The sequence below is a fragment of the Salmo salar genome, chromosome 27 (genome assembly GCF_965601325.2).
Source record: "Salmo salar chromosome 27, fSalSal1, whole genome shotgun sequence".
Taxonomy (NCBI): Eukaryota; Metazoa; Chordata; class Actinopteri; order Salmoniformes; family Salmonidae; genus Salmo; species Salmo salar.
Genome location: NC_138317.1, coordinates 23,345,001 through 23,364,542, shown reverse-complemented (window position 1 = coordinate 23,364,542; position 19,542 = coordinate 23,345,001). Strand labels below are relative to the sequence as shown.

Genomic DNA, 19,542 nt, shown 5'->3' with positions numbered 1-19,542 from the left:
TGCCTCAATGTCCCCAGCCATAACACTCACCTATAATCTGACAGAACACAGGAAAAGGGAGGGACAGCCAGGGGAAGTATCACCGCTTTAGAAAGAACTTTCACGTACAAACCAGTTCAGAGGAGGAAGAGAAGTATCTGGGGGTCAAAGTACTGTGCTAAAGGTGGTCAATCATTGGAAAGGGCTTTGTTTTCTCTGATTGCTGTGCCTGTAGGACTTTTACGTGTGTGTACACACGTTTAACTATACTTGTGGGGACCAGAAGTCCTCACATGAAGAATAGTAATTAAACTAATTTGAGTGGGGACATTTTGCAGGTCCCCACAAGGAAAATTGCTATTTTTAGGCTTATATTTTGGTTTAGAATTAGGGATAAGTTTAAGGGTTTGGGGTTAAGGTCACAAAAAATGATTTTTAATGGGAACCAATTGTCTCCGCACAAGTTGAGTAAAACACAACTGTGTGTGAATGTGTGTGTGAGAGACTGTACTGTTTGAGACTAGGGTGGGCAGTATTTTATTTGGTGTTCTTTCTTGCATTAAGTGACAGGATCATGTGCTGTATGCATGATGACAGTACTCTCATGAGACTGGATTTGGGACCGCGCGGAGGATTTGACTCTAGGTGCCAAAATTACCATAACATGTTTGACTGACGGAAGTGGTTTCAGTAGCGGCAACCCGCCCATAAGGGGCGGCGCCCCACCTGTGATAGTTTTTTTTACCAATTGTAAACATCTTTTATTTAAAAAAATAGATACACTGAGGAATTATTTATTTGACAGACCAGGTGAATGCTATGATCCCTTACTGATGCCACCAGTTAAATCCACTTGAATTAGTGTAGATGAAGGGGAGGAGACAGGTTAAAGAAGGATTTTTAATCCTTGAGACAATAGAGACATGGATTGTGTATGTGTGCCATTCAGAGGGTGAATGGACAAGACAAAAAATGTAAGTGCCTTTGAACCGGGTATGGTAGTAGGTGTCAGGCACACCAGTTTGTGTCAAGAACTGCAAAGCTGCAGGGTTTTTCACGCTCAACAGCTTCCCGTGTGTATCAAGAATGGCCCACCACCCAAAGGAAATCCAGACAAATTAATACAACCGTGGTTAGCATTGGAGTCAACATGGGCCAGCATCCCTGTGGAATGCCTTCAACACCTAATAGAGTCCATGCACTGAAGAATTGAGGCTGTTCTGAGGGAAAAAGGGGGGGGGGGGGTGCAACTCAATATTAGGAAGATGTTCTTAATGTTGTGTACACTCAGTGTAGCTAGCTGGTAGCTTACTAGCTAGTAAGAATTGAAATTGGCATGGGAGCGTCCTAATCTTATATCTGACTAACTCGGGAATTTGAGGTTATTTCAGAATGAACGTTAACTGGCTAGCGCATCATGCTCTGTAACATGTTAGCTAGCCATCCCCAGTTAGATCATGCGTTTTCACTTATTGCATCTGCATGCTTATTGCTTTCTCCCTGGTGAATTCATTCGTTCAGAAACTGGTAGTTTGTTTATAATAGTATAATCTAATCTGTTCAAAACAGTGTCAGCATGCGCTGCAGTGGTCATTTGGTTTGACATGAAAAAGTGAAATAGGTGATGATATGGTGTTGTTGTCACTTTATACACACACATCTCCTCAAAGAAACTAGCAGTAGTTTGAAAACTTGGCATCATATTTCTGTCATGCTGCGTTGTTAACAACTACAACCACCTCGCACCGCGGGTATTCAGCCAATCAGCAGCCGCCACTGCGTTTCAGTCTGTCACACACCGTGTGTGTTTGTGTCCTAACACCACCAGGTGGAATGTGTCCCCCTCTCAATGAGGAGGCCCAGAAAGACATTCTAGACTCACTGCTGCGTCACACTGTCCTAATCTGGGGACTATAGAAGACAACCCACTGAACAAAAATATAAATGCAACATTTTCATTGATTTTACTGAGTTACAGTTCATGTGAGGAAATCAGTCCATTGAAATAAATTAATTAGGCCCTAATCTATGGATTTCACATGACTGGGAATACAGACATGTATCTGTCGGGCACAGATTCCTTAAATAAATAAAAAGGGGCCTCAGGATCTCAGTAATTTTGTGCATTTAAATTGGCTTTGATAAAATGCAATTGTGTTCATTGTCCACAGCTTATGCCCATGCCATAACCCCACTGCCACCATGGGGCACTCCGTTCTCATCAGCAAACCACTCACCCACACGACACCATACACGTGGCCTGCGGTTGTGAGGCCGGTTGGATGTACTGCCAAATTCTCTAAAACGACGTTGGAGGCGGCTTATGGTAGAGAAATGAACATTAAATTCTCTGGCAACAGCTCTGGTGGACATTCCCACAGCCAGCATTCAAATTGCACGCTCCCTCAAAACTTGACACATCTGTGGCATTGTGTTATGTGACAAAACTGCTCATTTTAGTGGTCTTTTACTGTCCCCAGCACAAGGTGAACCTGTGTAATGATCATGCTGTTTAATCAGCTTCTTGATATGCCACACCTGTCAGGTGGATGGATTATCTTGGCAAAGGAGAAATGCTCACTAAACAGGGATGTAAACACATTTGTGCACAGCTCATGAAACACGGGACCAACACTTTACATGTTGCGTTAATATTTGTGTTCAGTGTAAAACACACACAGTGCTAAGGCACTGAGTCGACTGGGGAAGTCACACCCACTGCCCACATAGGAAGAGAGTGTGAGTTCATGAATGTCTCTGTGAGTAGCCCTGGGGACAATCAAAGCCACCGAAGACCAAACACTCAACGACTCGTCTCCTATCGATAAATAAAGCTGAACACAGTGGTGAGTTAAGGGTCTGGCTTTCTAACGAGACTACTGATCAGACTGCTCTCTCCCTTAACACAGTTTACCTGGTCTGTGATAGGTGTTCACCTGGCAGTACCTCATTTAGGAACCATCCTGAGAGTCCAGTCAGGCTACATTAGTTCATCCCACAGTGTGATTGTTCTCTACCACCTGCAGATGTGTTTTCCCCCAGGGACACAAAACAAGTGACAAGCACTTCCCTTATCTAACAAATCTATTGGGACTACAGGTGTCATGTCATGCACTGGCCATGTTTCGCATGTACACTTGTTTTTTTTAGCACAGATGGAACATCCAGTCACCCAAGTCAGACTTCTCTCTGCTACCGCATGGCAAGCGGTACCGGCGTACCAAGTCTAGGTCCAAAAGGCTCCTACCACCAAGCCATAAGACCGCTGAACAATTAATCAAACTGCCACTTGGACTAATTACATTGACACCCACCCCACAACACATTTTTACACTGCTGCTACTCTTTGTTTAATACGTACGCATAGTCACTTTACCCCTACCTACATGTACAAATTACCTTAACTAACCTGTACATAGCCTCCTTACTGTTATTTTGTGTTAATTTTATTTAGTCAATATTTTCTTAACTATTTCTTGAACTGCACTTTGGTTAAGGGCTTAAACATTTTACAGTAAGGTACACACCTGTTGTATTCGGTGGAAGTGACAAATTAAATGTGATTTGATCACCATACATTGGCATATAATATACAATGTCTAATGGACAATTTACGTCTATAAAATAGACAGTTTGTCAGTAGGGTACAGATCAATACTTACTCGTTTTCAAGCAATGTCATACACACGACCTCTTTGACGCCCGGGTTGTTGGCCTTTTCACAAGAGCAGTTCTGGAGGTTCCAGGTAGCCACCCTGACCACCGCTTTCCCGTCCCGCATCCCCGGCGGAGGCTCCACGTTGGGCCGCACAGACATGATCCGAGTCGGCCCCCCGGGTGGAAGCTCCATGTCTTCACTCCGGAGACTGAATGATGTGGGGCTCGGGTGAGACTTGGTGGTGTAAACCAACCCCCCGTTGGTATTGGTGGAAGGTGTTCTGGAACGCTCTACGAACACTTGAAAGCGAATTTTGTCCAATAGAGATGAGTTTATGTTATTGACCCTCACCAAGTCTTCGATGCTTTTAAACGGACCGTTTTCCATCCGGTATTCTACTATGTTCTTCGCTATTTTATCCGTGATGCCACGGATGCTCATGAGCTGCGCCGGTGTGGCGGTGTTGATGTTCATACCTGTGCATGACAGGTGGGGTTCGAAGTCTTTACGCAGAGACGACGGCGAGTGTTGGGACGAACTCGTCCTGCTCGAGACGCATATTTCCAGTCTGATAATCTCCAGTTTGCCGGCACCGATTCCGCTCACGAGAGCCAAGTCCTCTACCTTTTTAAATCCCGCAATGCAGTTCCGATACTCCACGATATTCTGCGCTACCGTGCGGTTCACTCCTGGTAGAGTCATCAGCTCCTCCTCGGTGGCCGTGTTGATATTCAACCGCTCCTGGTTCACGAGGATGTGGCTGAAGTTGCACGCGGCGCTAAACTTGCGCTTGCTGTTGCTGAAATCCGTCGGGTCTTTGGGGATCGAGCGGTGGCACCCCAAATTCCCTCCCATGGCTGCGGCTCAGTTGGCAGGTCAATCCACCGGGCCTTGGAACAGTCTAGACCACGGGTAGACCGAATAGAGAGGCGAAGGCAGCAGCACCACAGCAGCAGGAGCGCAACGTGTAAAAGTAGCCTACAGTGTGATAGATCGACTCCTGTTCAGACATGCAAAAGACAGTTCTTTCGGGATTAAAATAGATAGAACATACGCACAAAACAGCAGGTCCAATTATTTAGTCGTTTAGCTGTCTTTCACACTCCATTTATATCATGAAGCCTACTGGTGTTAGGTGATGGCTGAATATTCAGGTACTGTCCACACCGGTCAGCTCGCCTAGAGGAACTGGCCGGTGGCGTGCTGGTGCTGCAGCGGCGTTCGCGTTAAACGCCAGGGGGGCGTGGCTCTAACCTTCAGTGCACATGTTCCACTGTGTCCTTGAAGAGGACTTCAGATCGGATGCGATCTATTTTACATTATAATACATGCTTACAATGGTTACAGTCTACAGAGAGAAGAGCTCTCAAAATCAGAGCTCTCAATACAGGCTTTCACATGTAAAATGCAGACTAATATAATCCCTTTGTGTTATAAGGAATATTACTTCCAACAGGTTATAAAACACTTAATCCACATCAAAACCCTAAAATTCGATTTTTCTATTAAAACTCCTAATCTATTGGTTTATGTTTGACACCTCTGAAACAGGTCAGAAGGTTACACAAGTGGTACACAGGATTTATTTTCATTGAGTTGGTGAAAAAACTCAAACACCGTAGCAACTCACATGTAGGTGCTCTTTATGAAAAGCAGAAGTGTACATGATGATGATGAGATTGATCTTTTCTCTTCTACAAAATAAGCTATTATTAAAACTAAAGTTGAGATATAAGATGTAATAATAATAATAATATAAAACAATATGTGTAATATCATTTTTTACACAGACACTTCAGCAAATAGTACTCAAACGTGTCTCCATGTTGGTCACAGAGGCCCCTACAAGTTCTCAGTTTTGCATTTCAAATAGTGTTACAACACTTCATTTATTTTCAGTAAATAAAATACACAGATATGGGTGCACTGCAAGCAGGGATAGAATATAAATGTGTATTTCAAAGCTTCATATAGCCCACAGCTTCCAGGCTCTCTAGCTCTCTCATTCGCTCGAAAACGGAAATAAATTAACTAGGCCCCATTTCTTCCCTCTCCAGTCAAATAGAAATATGCAGACAACAGAACAACCAATGAGAGAGAGGTGCTGAAGGTGGTCAGAGTTTTACATAACATGATGCATTGTGGTCAGTTTAAGTGGACAACCAGGCTAAGTAATACCATTCTGGTTCTCTACACGACAGTTTTTTCTCTCTTCTGATTTCATTAGCATCTCATTAGCATTTTAGATTAGCCAAAAGGGGATTATGTTGGATTTCATCTCTGGCTACATAAAGGTGGTGATAGATAAGCTATCAAACTGTATAACAAGTTCTGAACTATGTAACAGAGCTGTACAACACTTATTGTGTTTTGTTAGAATGTTAGAAGTCTTAATAAAAGCAATGTGGATGTTATGCTGTGAGGGTTCAGCATAACAAAGCAGTGGACTTCCCTTTTGGAACTGTGTATGCAGGCTTTTGCTCTAGCCCTGCTCTAAGCACACCTTATTCAGCAAATGTAGGCCACTCCTGGAAGCTGTAGACAGGAAGATATCTGAGCGCCATGCAGCAAACACTGGTATGGTTCCACCACCAGTACTGATGGGGAAAGCCATGCATAAAGTGTTCCCATCACACCTCTTTATAAAGCATCGGACTGTTCATGACATGGCTCAAAGTCAAAACACTTCCACCTTTACTTGAACCCTGTTCTTATTTCACAATACCAAGGAGGTCGTAATCACTGAGAAAACACCAACAGGTAATAAAGCTGTATGATGTCTACAGATGGATAAAAACCACAAAACAAGATGTACCAAAACGGTATGAATTCACAAAAGGATAAGGGGATAATTAAAAAATAAATAATAAAGTGATCACAGCCAAAAATAGCTGTAAAGATTTAGCTATCACACAGTGATATGACAGACATGTCGAGGATCCGTTTCCCCTACCAGTAACCCTGTGCTCTGTTCCATGCCACTTCTTTGCCAATATTGACTCACTTATACTCTAGTTGTGTCAGCCAAGGCTCTGACCTGTTGAGCGTGGAGCTGTAGCGTGACCAGATCACAACCCACATTTTCTCTTCTTGACCCCTATCCAACTTCTCTCAATTACTCTGATCATATCACCACATAAACTAACTTGCCCATGTGGACACAGACACGTATACGAAGTGTGTCTCAGTATGCAAGACTGGTGCTAGCACTGCCAAGGTAGTGGGTTCAATTCCCGCAGGGATCAACATAATACAAATGTATGCACTCACCAACTAAGTGGCTTTGGAGACAGGTACACACATAGGCTGTTTACACAGGCAGTGCATTTCTGATCTTTGTCCCACCAATAGGTATTTTGACCAATCACATCAGATCTTTTCACATAAGATCTTTTTCAGAAAAAAAATATCAGAATTGGGCTGCCTGTGTAAACGTAGGCATAGATGCACAAAGATACACAGACACAATCATTGTCTGGTCCAATGACGTAATGGGATTCTGGCTAACAAAAGGCCCGTCTCCATGGTGGCAGAGACCACAGGTGGTGAAACAGTGCAGACCCACATACAAAATAGAATCTGGCCCCTGATCCCTTAGTGGGTCCAAAACTGAGAGGCCCGTTAGACTAACGTACTGCTGTGTAACCCTATTGTGTGACACCACGAGAGTGTGGCACACCAAGCGAGTGCACTGTGTGTGTTGGCTGGGCTCCCTGCTTGTACCATCAAACCCCTGCACTTACCCAGAACGCTGCAGCCCGCTTGGTGTTCAACCTTCCAAAGTTCTCCCATGTCGCCCCACTCTTCCGCACACTCCACTGGCTTCCAATTTCGCATCCACTACAAGACCACTGTTCTTGCCTATGGAGCAGCAAGAGGAACTGTCCCTCCCTACCTTCTGGCTATGCTAAAACCTGACACCCCAACACAAGCACTTCCGCTCTGCCACCTCTGGTCTCTTGGCCCTCCCACACCTACGAGAGGGCAGCTCCCGCTCAGCCCAGTCAAAGCTCTTTCTCTGTCCTGGCACCTCAGTGGTGGAACCAGCTTTCCCCTGAAGCTAGCACAGCAGAGTTACAGCCCATACCAACTAATGTTGGGGCAGAACCCTAATCTTCCCTCTGTACTGGTTGACAAGCCACCAGCACTAGAAGGGACCAGTGTGAGTGCATAGGTGGGGCAGCACCTTTCGGGGGGGGGGGGGGGGGGGAGGATTGTTTTAAGAAGGTCAGACCAATGATCATTTAGCTATTTGTTTTTGAATTGTAAGACCCCTTGAAGTATCCCAAAAATATAACACAAATATTTTATGAAAAATGTTTTTGGGCCTTACTGCTGCTAGCCTATACAAACACATTGATTAACATATTCCCTACATGGAACAACACATACTCCCCCCCAAAAACATCTAAAGGAAGTTTGTTCTGAAGTATCGGTCCTATATCTGATAGATATAAGAAAGATGAGGAAACATTAAAACATCTTGACGTATTTAACCCCATATTTTTGGCACTAAACAGTCTCCATATATACTGTACTTCCATTCATTTTTTCAAATGGTACCTGGGGACCTTCAGATGAGTATTGTGAGGCCTGAGGGCGTCCTAGAGCAAAACAGTCAGTATCTGGTGTGACCACCATTTGCCTCACTCAGCGCGACACATCTCCTTCACATAGAGTTGATCAGGCTGTTGATTGTTGCCTGTGGAATGTTGTCCCACTGCTCTTCAATGGCTAAGCGAAGTTTCTGGATATTGGCGGGAACTGGAACACGCTGTCGTACATGTCGATCCAGAGCATCCCAAACATGCTCAATGGGTGACATGTCTGGTGAGTATGCAGGGCATGGAAGAACTGGGACTTTTTCAACATCCAGGAATTGTGGACAGATCCTTGCAACATGGTCTGTGCATTATCATGCTGAAACCTGAGGTGATGGAGAAGGAGTGGCATGACTATGGGCCTCAGGATCTCGTCACAGTAATCTGTGCATTCAAATTGTCATTGATAAAATGCAATTGTGTTCATTGTCCGTAGCTTATGCCTATCCATACCATAACCCCACCCCATGGGGCACTCTGTTCAGAACATTGACATCAGCAAACCACTCACCCACACGAAACCAGGATTCAATCATGAAGAGCATACTTCCCCAGCTTGCCAGTGGTCATCGGTGAGCATTTGCCCACTGAAAGTGGTTACGATGACAAACTGCAGTCAGGTCAAGACCCTAGTGAGGACGACGAGCACGCAGATGAGCTTCCCCGAGACGGTTTCTGACAGTTTGAGCAGAAATTCATCAGGTTGTGCAAACCCACAGTTTCATCATCTGTCTGGGTGGTTGTCTCAGATGATCCAGCAGGTGAAGAAGCCTGATGTGGAGGTCCTGGGCTGGACTGGTTACACGTGGTCTGCAGTTGTGAGGTCGGTTGGACATACTGCCAAATTCTCTAAAATGATGTTGGAGGCAACAGCTCTGGTGGACATTCCTGCAGTCAGCACACTCCCTCAAAATTGACATCTGTGGCATTGTGTTGTGTGACAAAACTGCATATTTTAAATTGGCCTTTTATTGTCCCCAGCACAAGGGGCACCTGTGAAGTGATCATACTGTTTAATCAGCTTCTTGGTATGCCACACCTGTCAGGTGGATTGATTGTCTTGGCAAAGGAGAATTGCTCACTAACATGGATGCAAACAAATTTGTGCACAAACTTTTGACAGAAATAAGCTTTTGTTGGTATGGTCAATTTCTGGGATCTTTTATTTCACCTCATAAAACATGGGACCAACACTTTCCATGTGGTGTTTATATTGTTGTTCAGTGTAGTTTGTAGGCCAAACCGTTCGGACGCTACATACGATTTTATGAAAAGACCACATTTTGGCATGTCTCATGGTTTGACAAACACCACTCTAGCTCCGTCACTTTCACCGCAGGTGTGGAAGTGCAACATGCCGTAGGCTGATGTCACACTGTTGCATACTGATCTCTAGCTTAAATTGACAGATTTTTATGGGGATTTTTACAAATGCTAATTAGATTTCCACTGTGGCGCAGACATCAACTTTAGGGGGTTAAATAATCCACACAGCACCCCCCCACCCCCCACGAGCACTGATAGCTACTTCAAGGAAAAAATGACATATTATGCCTGTGATATGGGTCTCACCTAGCTATCTTAAGATGAATGCACTAACTGTAAGTCGCTCTGTATAAGAGCATCTGTTAAATTACTAAAATGTAATATGTAAAAATGTGTGTGTACTGTGTGTGTGGAACAGCGAGTGTGTATCACACAGTGTGTGTTTGTGATGCCTTGTCCAAGCCACACAGAGAAAAAAGCTAAAACATGTTGACAGCCACAGTGGCAAATGTTCTCCCTCCGCAGTCTGTCTGCTGGGACCCAGTCCAGCACACCACACACACAGAGCTCCAAAAACACTAAGGTCATTGTCAAAATGAGCAATTTAGCAGAACAGACACTGCAAGCCAAGTCAGAGGACTGCATTTAGCAAGAGCCCCCTGTGTTTCACCAGCTATGGAACAGTATTTGGCAGGAAGGAGGTCTCAGGGGTGATAGACTAGAGAAAAGCACTGAGCGGTGGACAGCGAAAATAAATCGAAGCGTCTTAGTGTTATGTAAGAAAGATTGGATCCAGACCAGGCAGCAAGAGACTGCTGATGAGTGGTTTAGCATTAGTAACCACTCCACTGAGGCATAGAGCTGAATGGGGCACTGTAAATAGTCAGGGAGCCTTATAACTAAGTGGACTGAGCAATGCATGCAGTGTCTAGAGAAAGCTCACAACTGAGGCAGGAATCAAGGTGACAATACATAGAGATGATAGAAAGTTTGAGGAAGATCTCTGTCAGTTTCTTCATAGCTCCCTAGCAGGTCAATACAGTATGTGATCAAAATGCACTATGGCACAACTGAATTTATATCCAATGACTTTGAGTGGAGTAATTGAGTGTTACCCTTAGTGCAATGGCCATTAATAAAACCTGGTTAGTAGGGATGTTCAGTCTGGACCGCATGGCTCCAGGGGTGCTGAGCAGAGCGAGGAAATGAACCTTGACCATTGTCCAGTTTGACTTGGCTAGGATGATGTGGTCAGACAGACACCAAGGACCAACGCCAACACAGCTTTCTGTGTCAAAGGGTGTCGGTCCACCGTTGACCCAATATCGATTGACAGGCTTTTACTGCTTAACTTTTACGATCAGCTAATTCCTAGATCACCATTGTCTCTTGCTCCGTTTTAGATCAATCCTTTCCTATTATTCATTATTGTGTCTCAAAATCATCCATCCCAACAGGATGGTTCCGAAGTTTATTCAGATGCCCGAGATTACATTTAGTCCAAGTCACAACTGATTTTAGCTTGTAAGCCTATTAGTATGTGCTAAGTAAGCACTATATTTCATTGACCAAGGAATTCTTGCTTGCCACTTACATCAGATGAGAGACTACCTACTTTTACCTTTAGTCTCTTTCACCTGAAGTGGGTAAAAGGCATCAAAGGTAATCAAATCACATTTATTTATATAGCCCTTCTTCCATCAGCTGATATATCAAAGTGTTATACAGAAACCCAGCCTAAAACCCCAAACAGCAAGCAATGCAGGTGTAGAAGCACGGGGGCTAGGAAAAACTCCCTAGAAAGGCCAAAACCTAGGAAGAAACCTAGAGAGGAACCAGGCTATGAGGGGTGGCCAGTCCTCTAATCAGCCATCTCCCCCAATGAACTCTGAGTGCATTTCTCTATTCAGGAGGATTCAGGTTTGGAGTACACCATGACAAGATGATCAGGTCTAAAGAGCAGAATGTTCAAGGGGCACAGAGAGTGTGTGTGTGATAAGACTGATCAATCAGCCTGGAAACTCCTGAGATATGCCCTATGACTGCATGGCAGGGATCCCCAACTGACAGCCCAGTCTGAGCCCAATTATTATATTTTATTATAAAAAAATATACATATCTTTCTTGGACCTAAGACTAAAAACACCAGGAAATCAGCTCCAAGTGATTTAATATTGTGGAATTCTGTTCAAGTATTCCCATGCATAATAGAGATACGTGATCGTATACAAAATGTAAGAAAGGTTTGAAATAATGTCAAATATCTCTTTGGGCTTCTTGTGGTCAATTTACAGTCTACAAATGATTTGTAATTATGTTCTGTCCCCCGAATACTTGCTCAAGAAAAAACAAAAACAATTGGGCCTGCGGCTGAATGTTGATCCCTGTTGTATGGGATATGTTGGAGTCAGTCGTTATTCACTGCCCCCTGCTGGTGAAATATAGCATGCATCTTGGTGTGGGGGACATATCGCTGACGACAGCTTTTGGCTTGAAACTGGAATCAAAGGCGAGCTAAGCAGCATCATATCCCACTACTTCACTTCCATCTCAACAAAAAGCTTCTTTGATTCCCCTGATTTCAATAAAGCCAACTGGGGTTGTATCATCACAACTTTATTATGACTACAATAAAAACAAAATAAAGAAATACAGAGATGCATTACATGAACAGAGTTAAATGTGATGTAAGGGAAGGGAACCCCATCGTTGTTTATTACAGTCAATACAGACCTGTTTACAGTCATTGGTCATTGTAAGTAAACAACAACAGGGTTATGTTAATGGTTTGAGTTAACAACCAAACTTTCCTCCCCCACCGTCTTCTAAAACAGGGTTTCCCAGCCCTGGTCAAGGGGGCCTACTGTGGAGCAGCTGGAGTGAAGTCCAGCATGCACAGTAAACCTCACAGACCAGAACGGAGAAATGCCTACAAACATAACATGAAAAATGTAATGATTACTGTAGCAGGGCCAATATAATAGAGAGAGAAAAAATACAAAATAACCAGCAATGAAACATTCTAACATGACTGAAGTTATACACTGCGGTCCATGGCTAGATCATTTAAATGACAAGAAATGGAAGAGGATAACATTTTTGGATGAGGGCCAAAAAATAACGATAACTAAATAACAAAAATGGTTATAAAAACAAAAACGCCTGAGGTGTGTAGCTTGGTGTGTAGCTTCCTACTCCGCAGTTTGGTCATTTGGCGTTAAATAGAACAGTACAACAAAGTCGTGCCGTCTCCAAGGTCATCTAACTAGAAAGAGGAAAAGAAAGCAAGAAGTGTTGCGGCATTCTGGGTTTCAAAAAGAAAAGGAAATCTTCTCTGAAATCCTGAAATAGCTCATACCTGTGTGTTTTGTTTGTGCGTGTGGGACTGCGTGTGTGCTTGAGAACTGCGAACCAAAAAACATGATTGTACAAGAGTCTAACATGCCCATTTCAGGAAGAATAAGAACGGTCTTTGGGGAGGAGAGCGAGAGAACAGAAAGGAGACATGTTCCAGGACTGAGCATGTCTGTGACAGTGGGTCTAATGTAGGACCCCAGGTAGAACTCCTTCATGTATACACACAGTAACAGGCTGTTGGTCGACAGACAAACTGACAGTCCAGGTTGGTCAATTGGCAACGAGTACATTGTCACACGGTGGTCTTCCCGAAATACTTTTAAAATATCTTCTTCTTTTTGTTCTTTTCCAGGGTCCTGTAGCGGCGTGAGAGAGAGGAGAAAAGAGAGGGAAGAGAGACAGATGATTACTAAAATGATTATGAGGCAGAGCTCTTTATAATGACCTGTGTATGCATTATATGCTGCCCTGTGTACTTGTGTGATATCCAAAGAGCACTATGGCTGCACCCAGTGCCATTTCCAGCCGTTCAGCGGTGTGTATGGTCTCAAAAGGAGTGTGTTTTGTGCTCTGCCTTTTCCCAACCCTTGAGACACATTTGTTTCTCCCAAAATAATAACATTCCACCCCCCCATTTGTTTTCACACTGCTGCTACTCGCTGTTTATTATCTACTATGCATAGTCGCTTTACCCCCACCTACATGAACAAATGACCTCTAACCTGTACCCCCGCACCGGTACCCTCTGTATATAGCCTCGTTATTGTGTTACATTTTGTTATTTTTTCCTTTAGTTTATTTGGTAAATATTTTCTTAACTCTTCTTGAACTGCACTGTTGGTTAGGGGCTTGTAAGTAAACATTTCATGGTTCGATTCCCACGGGGGGCCAGTACAAAAACAAAATGCATGAAATGAAATGTATGTATTGACTACTGTAAGTCGCTCTGGATAAGAGCGTCTGCTAAATGACTAAAATGTAAATGTAAAATGTAAGGTCTACACTTGTTGTATTCGGCGCATGTGACAATTAAAGTTAGATTTGAGTAGAAAAACACATACTGTATTATATATGACACCGGAAAAAAAACAGGTTGAATAATTGTTCACGGGTGACTCCATGTAATATAGTTCTATAGAAATGTGTTGTCCGTCTTCTTCATGTGAGTTGTAGTGTGCTGTACCTGGATGCGTCTAGTTTCTGTTGCTCCAGCACCCTCTGCTGTGCCTCCCAGTTGTGCTTCTCATCCTCCAGCTGACGTCTCTTCTCCTCCAGCTCCTTGTGCTGGGCCTCCAGGTTCTTCTTCATCTGCTCATGGCGCCGCTGGAGCTGCAGACAGGACAGTTTGCACCATTTGCATGGCTGGAGTCTAGTGTGTGTGTGTGTGTGTGTGTGTGTGTGTGTGTGTGTGTGTGTGTGTGTGTGTGTGTGTGTGTGTGTGTGTGTGTGTGTGTGTGTGTGTGTGTGTGAGAGAGATATATTCGTGTGTCTGTGTGAGTGTGTTAGATGCATCTATTTCTTATGAATACATTGTTAATTAAAACATACAAATGTAACCTTTCAAACTGGTGTCTTTTTTAAGTGAGATTGCTCCATTAATAAATAAACAAGGGGCAAGTGAGTGAGTTTTAGTGGTGTGAAGGTGTTCTGTTGGGTTCCTGTACCTCTAGCTCAGAGTCTTTGAGCTTCTGGATCTTCTCCTTGACCTTCATCTCAAACACCTGCTCCATTTCCATCTCCATCTTCTCCATCTTGGTCACGTGCTCCCTCCTCTCCTCCTCCATCTGGGCCAGGGGACTCCTGCAGGGTTGAGGCACGCACACATCATCCACCAGTCTGAGGCCTTAAACCCCAGCTCTAGCAAAGAGTAGTCAAACTCAGAAATTCCTGTCACGATCTCTCCTGCATACACTTATGCCTGGAGGAGCAGGGGAGAGGAAGGCCTTGGACGTGGAAGACCCAGCAATTCAGTGAGAGGATAATATTAATTTCTGTTAGTGAACGCCAAGCCATTGAGTCGCTGAGTTAGTGAACGCCAAGCCGCCAAAAAGCTCTATTGGTACAGTTGCTAAGTGAAGCTCACAAAAAAAAGCAAGAGCCTAATCATAGGACAAAAATGATTTTCCTGGAAGACTATTGGAGACTATTCTACCAACAAGTATTCAATGAAGACTTCTGGGCAGTTTGCTAATGCTGTAGAATGATTTCATCTATATTGTGACCTGGTAGGGGCCACTAGCATATAATAAAGAGCAGCATCTCTATACAAACACAGGGAATGTACGAGGCAGACGGAAAAACAGATAGGAGAGAAAGTAGAAACGGAGCTAACTTGAAGAACTGAAATGACACTTACATGCCTTCACTTGTGTCAAATCTAAAAAAAGAGAAACACACACACTTAGCATGCTGATATGATGACCATGCGTTAGAGAGCTATTAGCTAGCTAATGAGAACCAATGCTGGTGGTTACTTTGACATTACGGTGCATTATTGTAGTGAGGTTCTCTGTGCTTGGCTGTGAATTAGCAGTGGTTTAGGCTTATTAGACTGTTAGATCCAGATTCTGGGCTGGGTGTGTGGGTGACTGTTAGATCCAGCCCAGATTCTGTGTGTGGGTGACTGTTAGATCCAGCCCAGATTCTGTGTGTGGGTGACTGTTAGATCCAGCCCAGATTCTGTGTGTGGGTGACTGTTAGATCCAGCCCAGATTCTGTGTGTGGGTGACTGTTAGATCCAGCCCAGATTCTGTGTGTGGGTGACTTAGTCCCTGTGATCAGGGGAGAGGATTGCAGAAGTGCAGGGCCTTGTCTCATTCCCTTCATCCACGCTGATCCAGAACTGCAATGGAGAGAAATGAAAAACAGAACCACTTACAAACACCTTTGGTGGACTGTTGGTTAGTACTAACTTGGTCATTGGTCCCTTGTTCTTGTTGTTGTCCACTCCGTTGTATGTGACGGCTGCCAGCTTCCTGCTGCGGTAGTTCTCATAGTGGACGTTGTTGGTCACGTCCTTCAGGTCCTGCATGTGGGTTCTGGATCAAATCAAATTAAAACTTTATTTAAACTGCATGTAGGTTCTGGAACAAGACAGAACAGAACCACTCAAATACAACTTTTTTAAAACTAAAATTAACCACAGCAATAAACTTTACAGTAAAAAAAACTATGTGACACTAAAAGACATTTAAACAGTCAGAGAGAGCAGTGAGGAACGATATGGCACTGAGAAGTGGCACCATAATGTCTCTGCCATCTGCTGATGCTCATGCAGAGTATAAAACAGGACACTCATTGGTGCATGACCATCATGCAGAGTGTAAAACAGGACACTCATTGGTGCATGACCATCATGCAGAGTGTAAAACAGGACACTCATTGGTGCATGACCATCATGCAGAGTGTAAAACAGGACACTCATTGGTGCATGACCATCATGCAGAGTGTAAAACAGGACACTCATTGGTGCATGACCATCATGCAGAGTGTAAAACAGGACACTCATTGGTGCATGACCATCATGCAGAGTATAAAACAGGACACTCATTGGTGCATGACCATCATGCAGAGTGTAAAACAGGACACTCATTGGTGCATGACCATCATGCAGAGTATAAAACAGGACATTCATTGGTGCATGACCATCATGCAGAGTATAAAACAGGACACTCATTGGTGCATGACCATCATGCAGAGTATAAAACAGGACACTCATTGGTGCATGACCATCATGCAGAGTGTAAAACAGGACACTCATTGGTGCATGACCATCATGCAGAGTGTAAAACAGGACACTCATTGGTGCATGACCATCATGCAGAGGAGTGTGTTTGTGTGTGTTACAACAGTACCTGATGAGCATGTTCCTCAGGATGGTGAAGTCACAGTGCTCTCCATTCTCCACTAGAGAGAGAAAGAGAAAGAAAGAGAGAGCGAGAGAGAGAAAGAAAAAGAGAGAGAGCGAGAGAGAAAGAAATAAAGAGAAAAAGAGAGAGAAAAAGAGAGAGAGAAAAAGAGAGAAAAAGAGAGAGAAAAAGAGAGAGAAAAAGAGAGAGCAAAAGAGAGAGAAAAAGAGAGAGCAAAAGAGAGAGAAAAAGAGAGAGAAAAAGAGAGAGAAAAAGAGAGAGCAAAAGAGAGAGAAAAAGAGAGAGCAAAAGAGAGAGAAAAAGAGAGAGCAAGAGAGAGAAAAAGAGAGAGCAAAAGAGAGAGCAAAAGAGAGAGCAAAAGAGAGAGCAAAAGAGAGAGAAAAAGAGAGAGAAAAAGAGTCACAGTTAGAGTTGTCAGTTACCACAAGGGGGTGTGACAGTCACAGGAGGGAGATCGAGAGCTCGTCACTGCTCAAGGGAAGACCTCACGTCCGTGCTCCTCGTAACCCATCGGAGAAGGTCATAGGGGAGGGGCCTCTGGCTTTCTCATCCAATTAGTTTTGAGAAGGGGACGAGGAGACAGGATGCGAGGAGTATGCAATTAAAATCTTCCCCTAGAGATTGCGTGGAGTAGAAGGAAGGCGAGTCGGTGTAATACTGTCAGCAGCCACAATGTGGTGCCAGACACCATGTATACTCCCACATACACTCGTTCCCCTGAGGTTTCTGCCTGACTGCTGGGTGTAGGGAGTGGATCACATAGCTGAAGTGTGGCCTTCCCCTCTCCCTCTCTATATTTATACACTTACATGGTGCCAGAAACATTTTTGGTAATCCAAAACTCATGCAACCGCCACAGAGGTACTGTAGTCGTAGTAACCGCACAGTTCATCCAGTCGAGAGATCACAACTTTACTATCTTATACCAGAATTACAGCATCTCACATACACTACAGACCAAAGATGTTGACTTGTAATCTGGTCATAGACAGAGATACAGAGCTGTATCCGAATGGTAGAGTTTAGGGTAGAGCTGACTTTCCCCATCTACTCTTGCAGCGGCACAAAACAGTGGGGAGCAGAGAGGGGACATGAATTCACTTCTGGGGTTGGAGTGTATTCTCGTGTGTGTGTGTGTACACATGACCTGAGCTCTGGGATCATGAGGTTAAAGTTCAAAATAGCTAGCTAAACTTCATACACGTCTACTCTACTAAGACAAGTGCTGTAGAGTCTAGAATCATTTAGAGGGAGTGGTGCTAAAGCAGCTTCCTGTTGGTCTGTCTGTCTGGCATCAAAGAGAACTGAACACATATCCTGTTGGTCTGTCTGTCTGGCATCAAAGAGAACTGAACACATATCCTGTTGGTCTGTCTGTCTGGCATCAAAGAGAACTGAACACATATCCTGTTGGTCTCTCTGTCTGGCATCAAAGAGAACTGAACACATATCCTGTTGGTCTCTCTGTCTGGCATCAAAGAGAACTGAACACATATCCTGTTGGTCTCTCTGTCTGGCATCAAAGAGAACTGAACACATATCCTGTTGGTCTCTCTGTCTGGCATCAAAGAGAACTGAACACATATCCTGTTGGTCTGTGTCTGGCATCAAAGAGAACTGAACACATATCCTGTTGGTCTGTCTGTCTGGCATCAAAGAGAACTGAACACATATCCTGTTGGTCTGTCTGTCTGGCATCAAAGAGAACTGAACACATATCCTGTTGGTCTGTCTGTCTGGCATCAAAGAGAACTGAACACATATCCTGTTGGTCTCTCTGTCTGGCATCAAAGAGAACTGAACACATATCCTGTTGGTCTGTCTGTCTGGCATCAAAGAGAACTGAACACATATCCTGTTGGTCTGTCTGTCTGGCATCAAAGAGAACTGAACACATATCCTGTTGGTCTGTCTGTCTGGCATCAAAGAGAACTGAACACATATCCTGTTGGTCTCTCTGTCTGGCATCAAAGAGAACTGAACACATATCCTGTTGGTCTGTCTGTCTGGCATCAAAGAGAACTGAACACATATCCTGTTGGTCTGTCTGTCTGGCATCAAAGAGAACTGAACACATATCCTGTTGGTCTGTCTGTCTGGCATCAAAGAGAACTGAACACATATCCTGTTGGTCTGTCTGTGGTCTGTCTGTCTGGCATCAAAGAGAACTGAACACATATCCTGTTGGTCTGTCTGTGGTCTGTCTGTCTGGCATCAAAGAGAACTGAACACATATCCTGTTGGTCTGTCTGTGGTCTGTCTGTCTGGCATCAAAGAGAACTGAACACATATCCTGTTGAGGAGAACACGTCTGTCTGCAACATACAGGACCCTCCTCAAAACACACCTCTCCATCTAAAAGGGCCTGTTAAATGCTGAGTTGATACATAGCAATGGTCATTTAATCTCAAAGCTTTTCCTTTGTTAAGACATTAACAAATGTCATTTTCGTCATATGCAAAATGACCTAAGTACTACTCTATTTGTTAAGAACATTCCATGGTCATTAAGTCACCAGTAGATATAGCTGAGTATTTACCGGGCTGACGTAACAGGTCAGACAGGAACACACATCACTCAGGGCCAGAGATAACATAGCAAGTGAATGTTGATAACACAACATAACTAAATGTCAACTGCTGGGCAGGAGGCTACTGAACGTCCCCTGGTTCTAGTAGTATAATGTTTAGTATAGGAATAGTGTTGAATAATGTTACATTTTAATACTCTTTTTGAGATGAAACTAGAAATGTAGATGTATTTGATTTAACCAGGCAAGTCCCAACTAGATGGGATTAGAAATGTAGATGTA

General features: G+C 43.8%; 2 protein-coding genes across 4 annotated transcripts in view; both read right to left on the bottom strand.

Moving 5' to 3' along the window:
- The window catches only part of LOC106588677 (endonuclease/exonuclease/phosphatase family domain-containing protein 1), a 31,553-nt gene extending 26,705 nt beyond the window's left edge, over positions 1–4,848 (bottom strand). The window contains exon 1 of the mRNA XM_014177903.3: positions 3,642–4,848. Within this exon, the coding sequence (XP_014033378.1) occupies positions 3,642–4,492 (851 nt within the window). The 5' untranslated portion in view covers positions 4,493–4,848. The remainder of the gene's footprint in view (positions 1–3,641) is intronic.
- Positions 4,849–12,104: 7,256 nt separating this feature from the next.
- sept7 (Septin-7) overlaps positions 12,105–19,542 on the bottom strand; it is a 59,630-nt gene continuing 52,192 nt past the window's right edge. For 2 of the 3 annotated variants that reach the window (NM_001140131.1, XM_082969949.1), the window contains 5 exon segments: positions 12,105–13,217; positions 14,045–14,190; positions 14,526–14,661; positions 15,774–15,899; positions 16,716–16,767. In NM_001140131.1, the coding sequence (NP_001133603.1) occupies positions 13,181–13,217; positions 14,045–14,190; positions 14,526–14,661; positions 15,774–15,899; positions 16,716–16,767 (497 nt within the window). In that variant the 3' untranslated portion in view covers positions 12,105–13,180. 3 annotated transcript variants of the gene reach the window in all.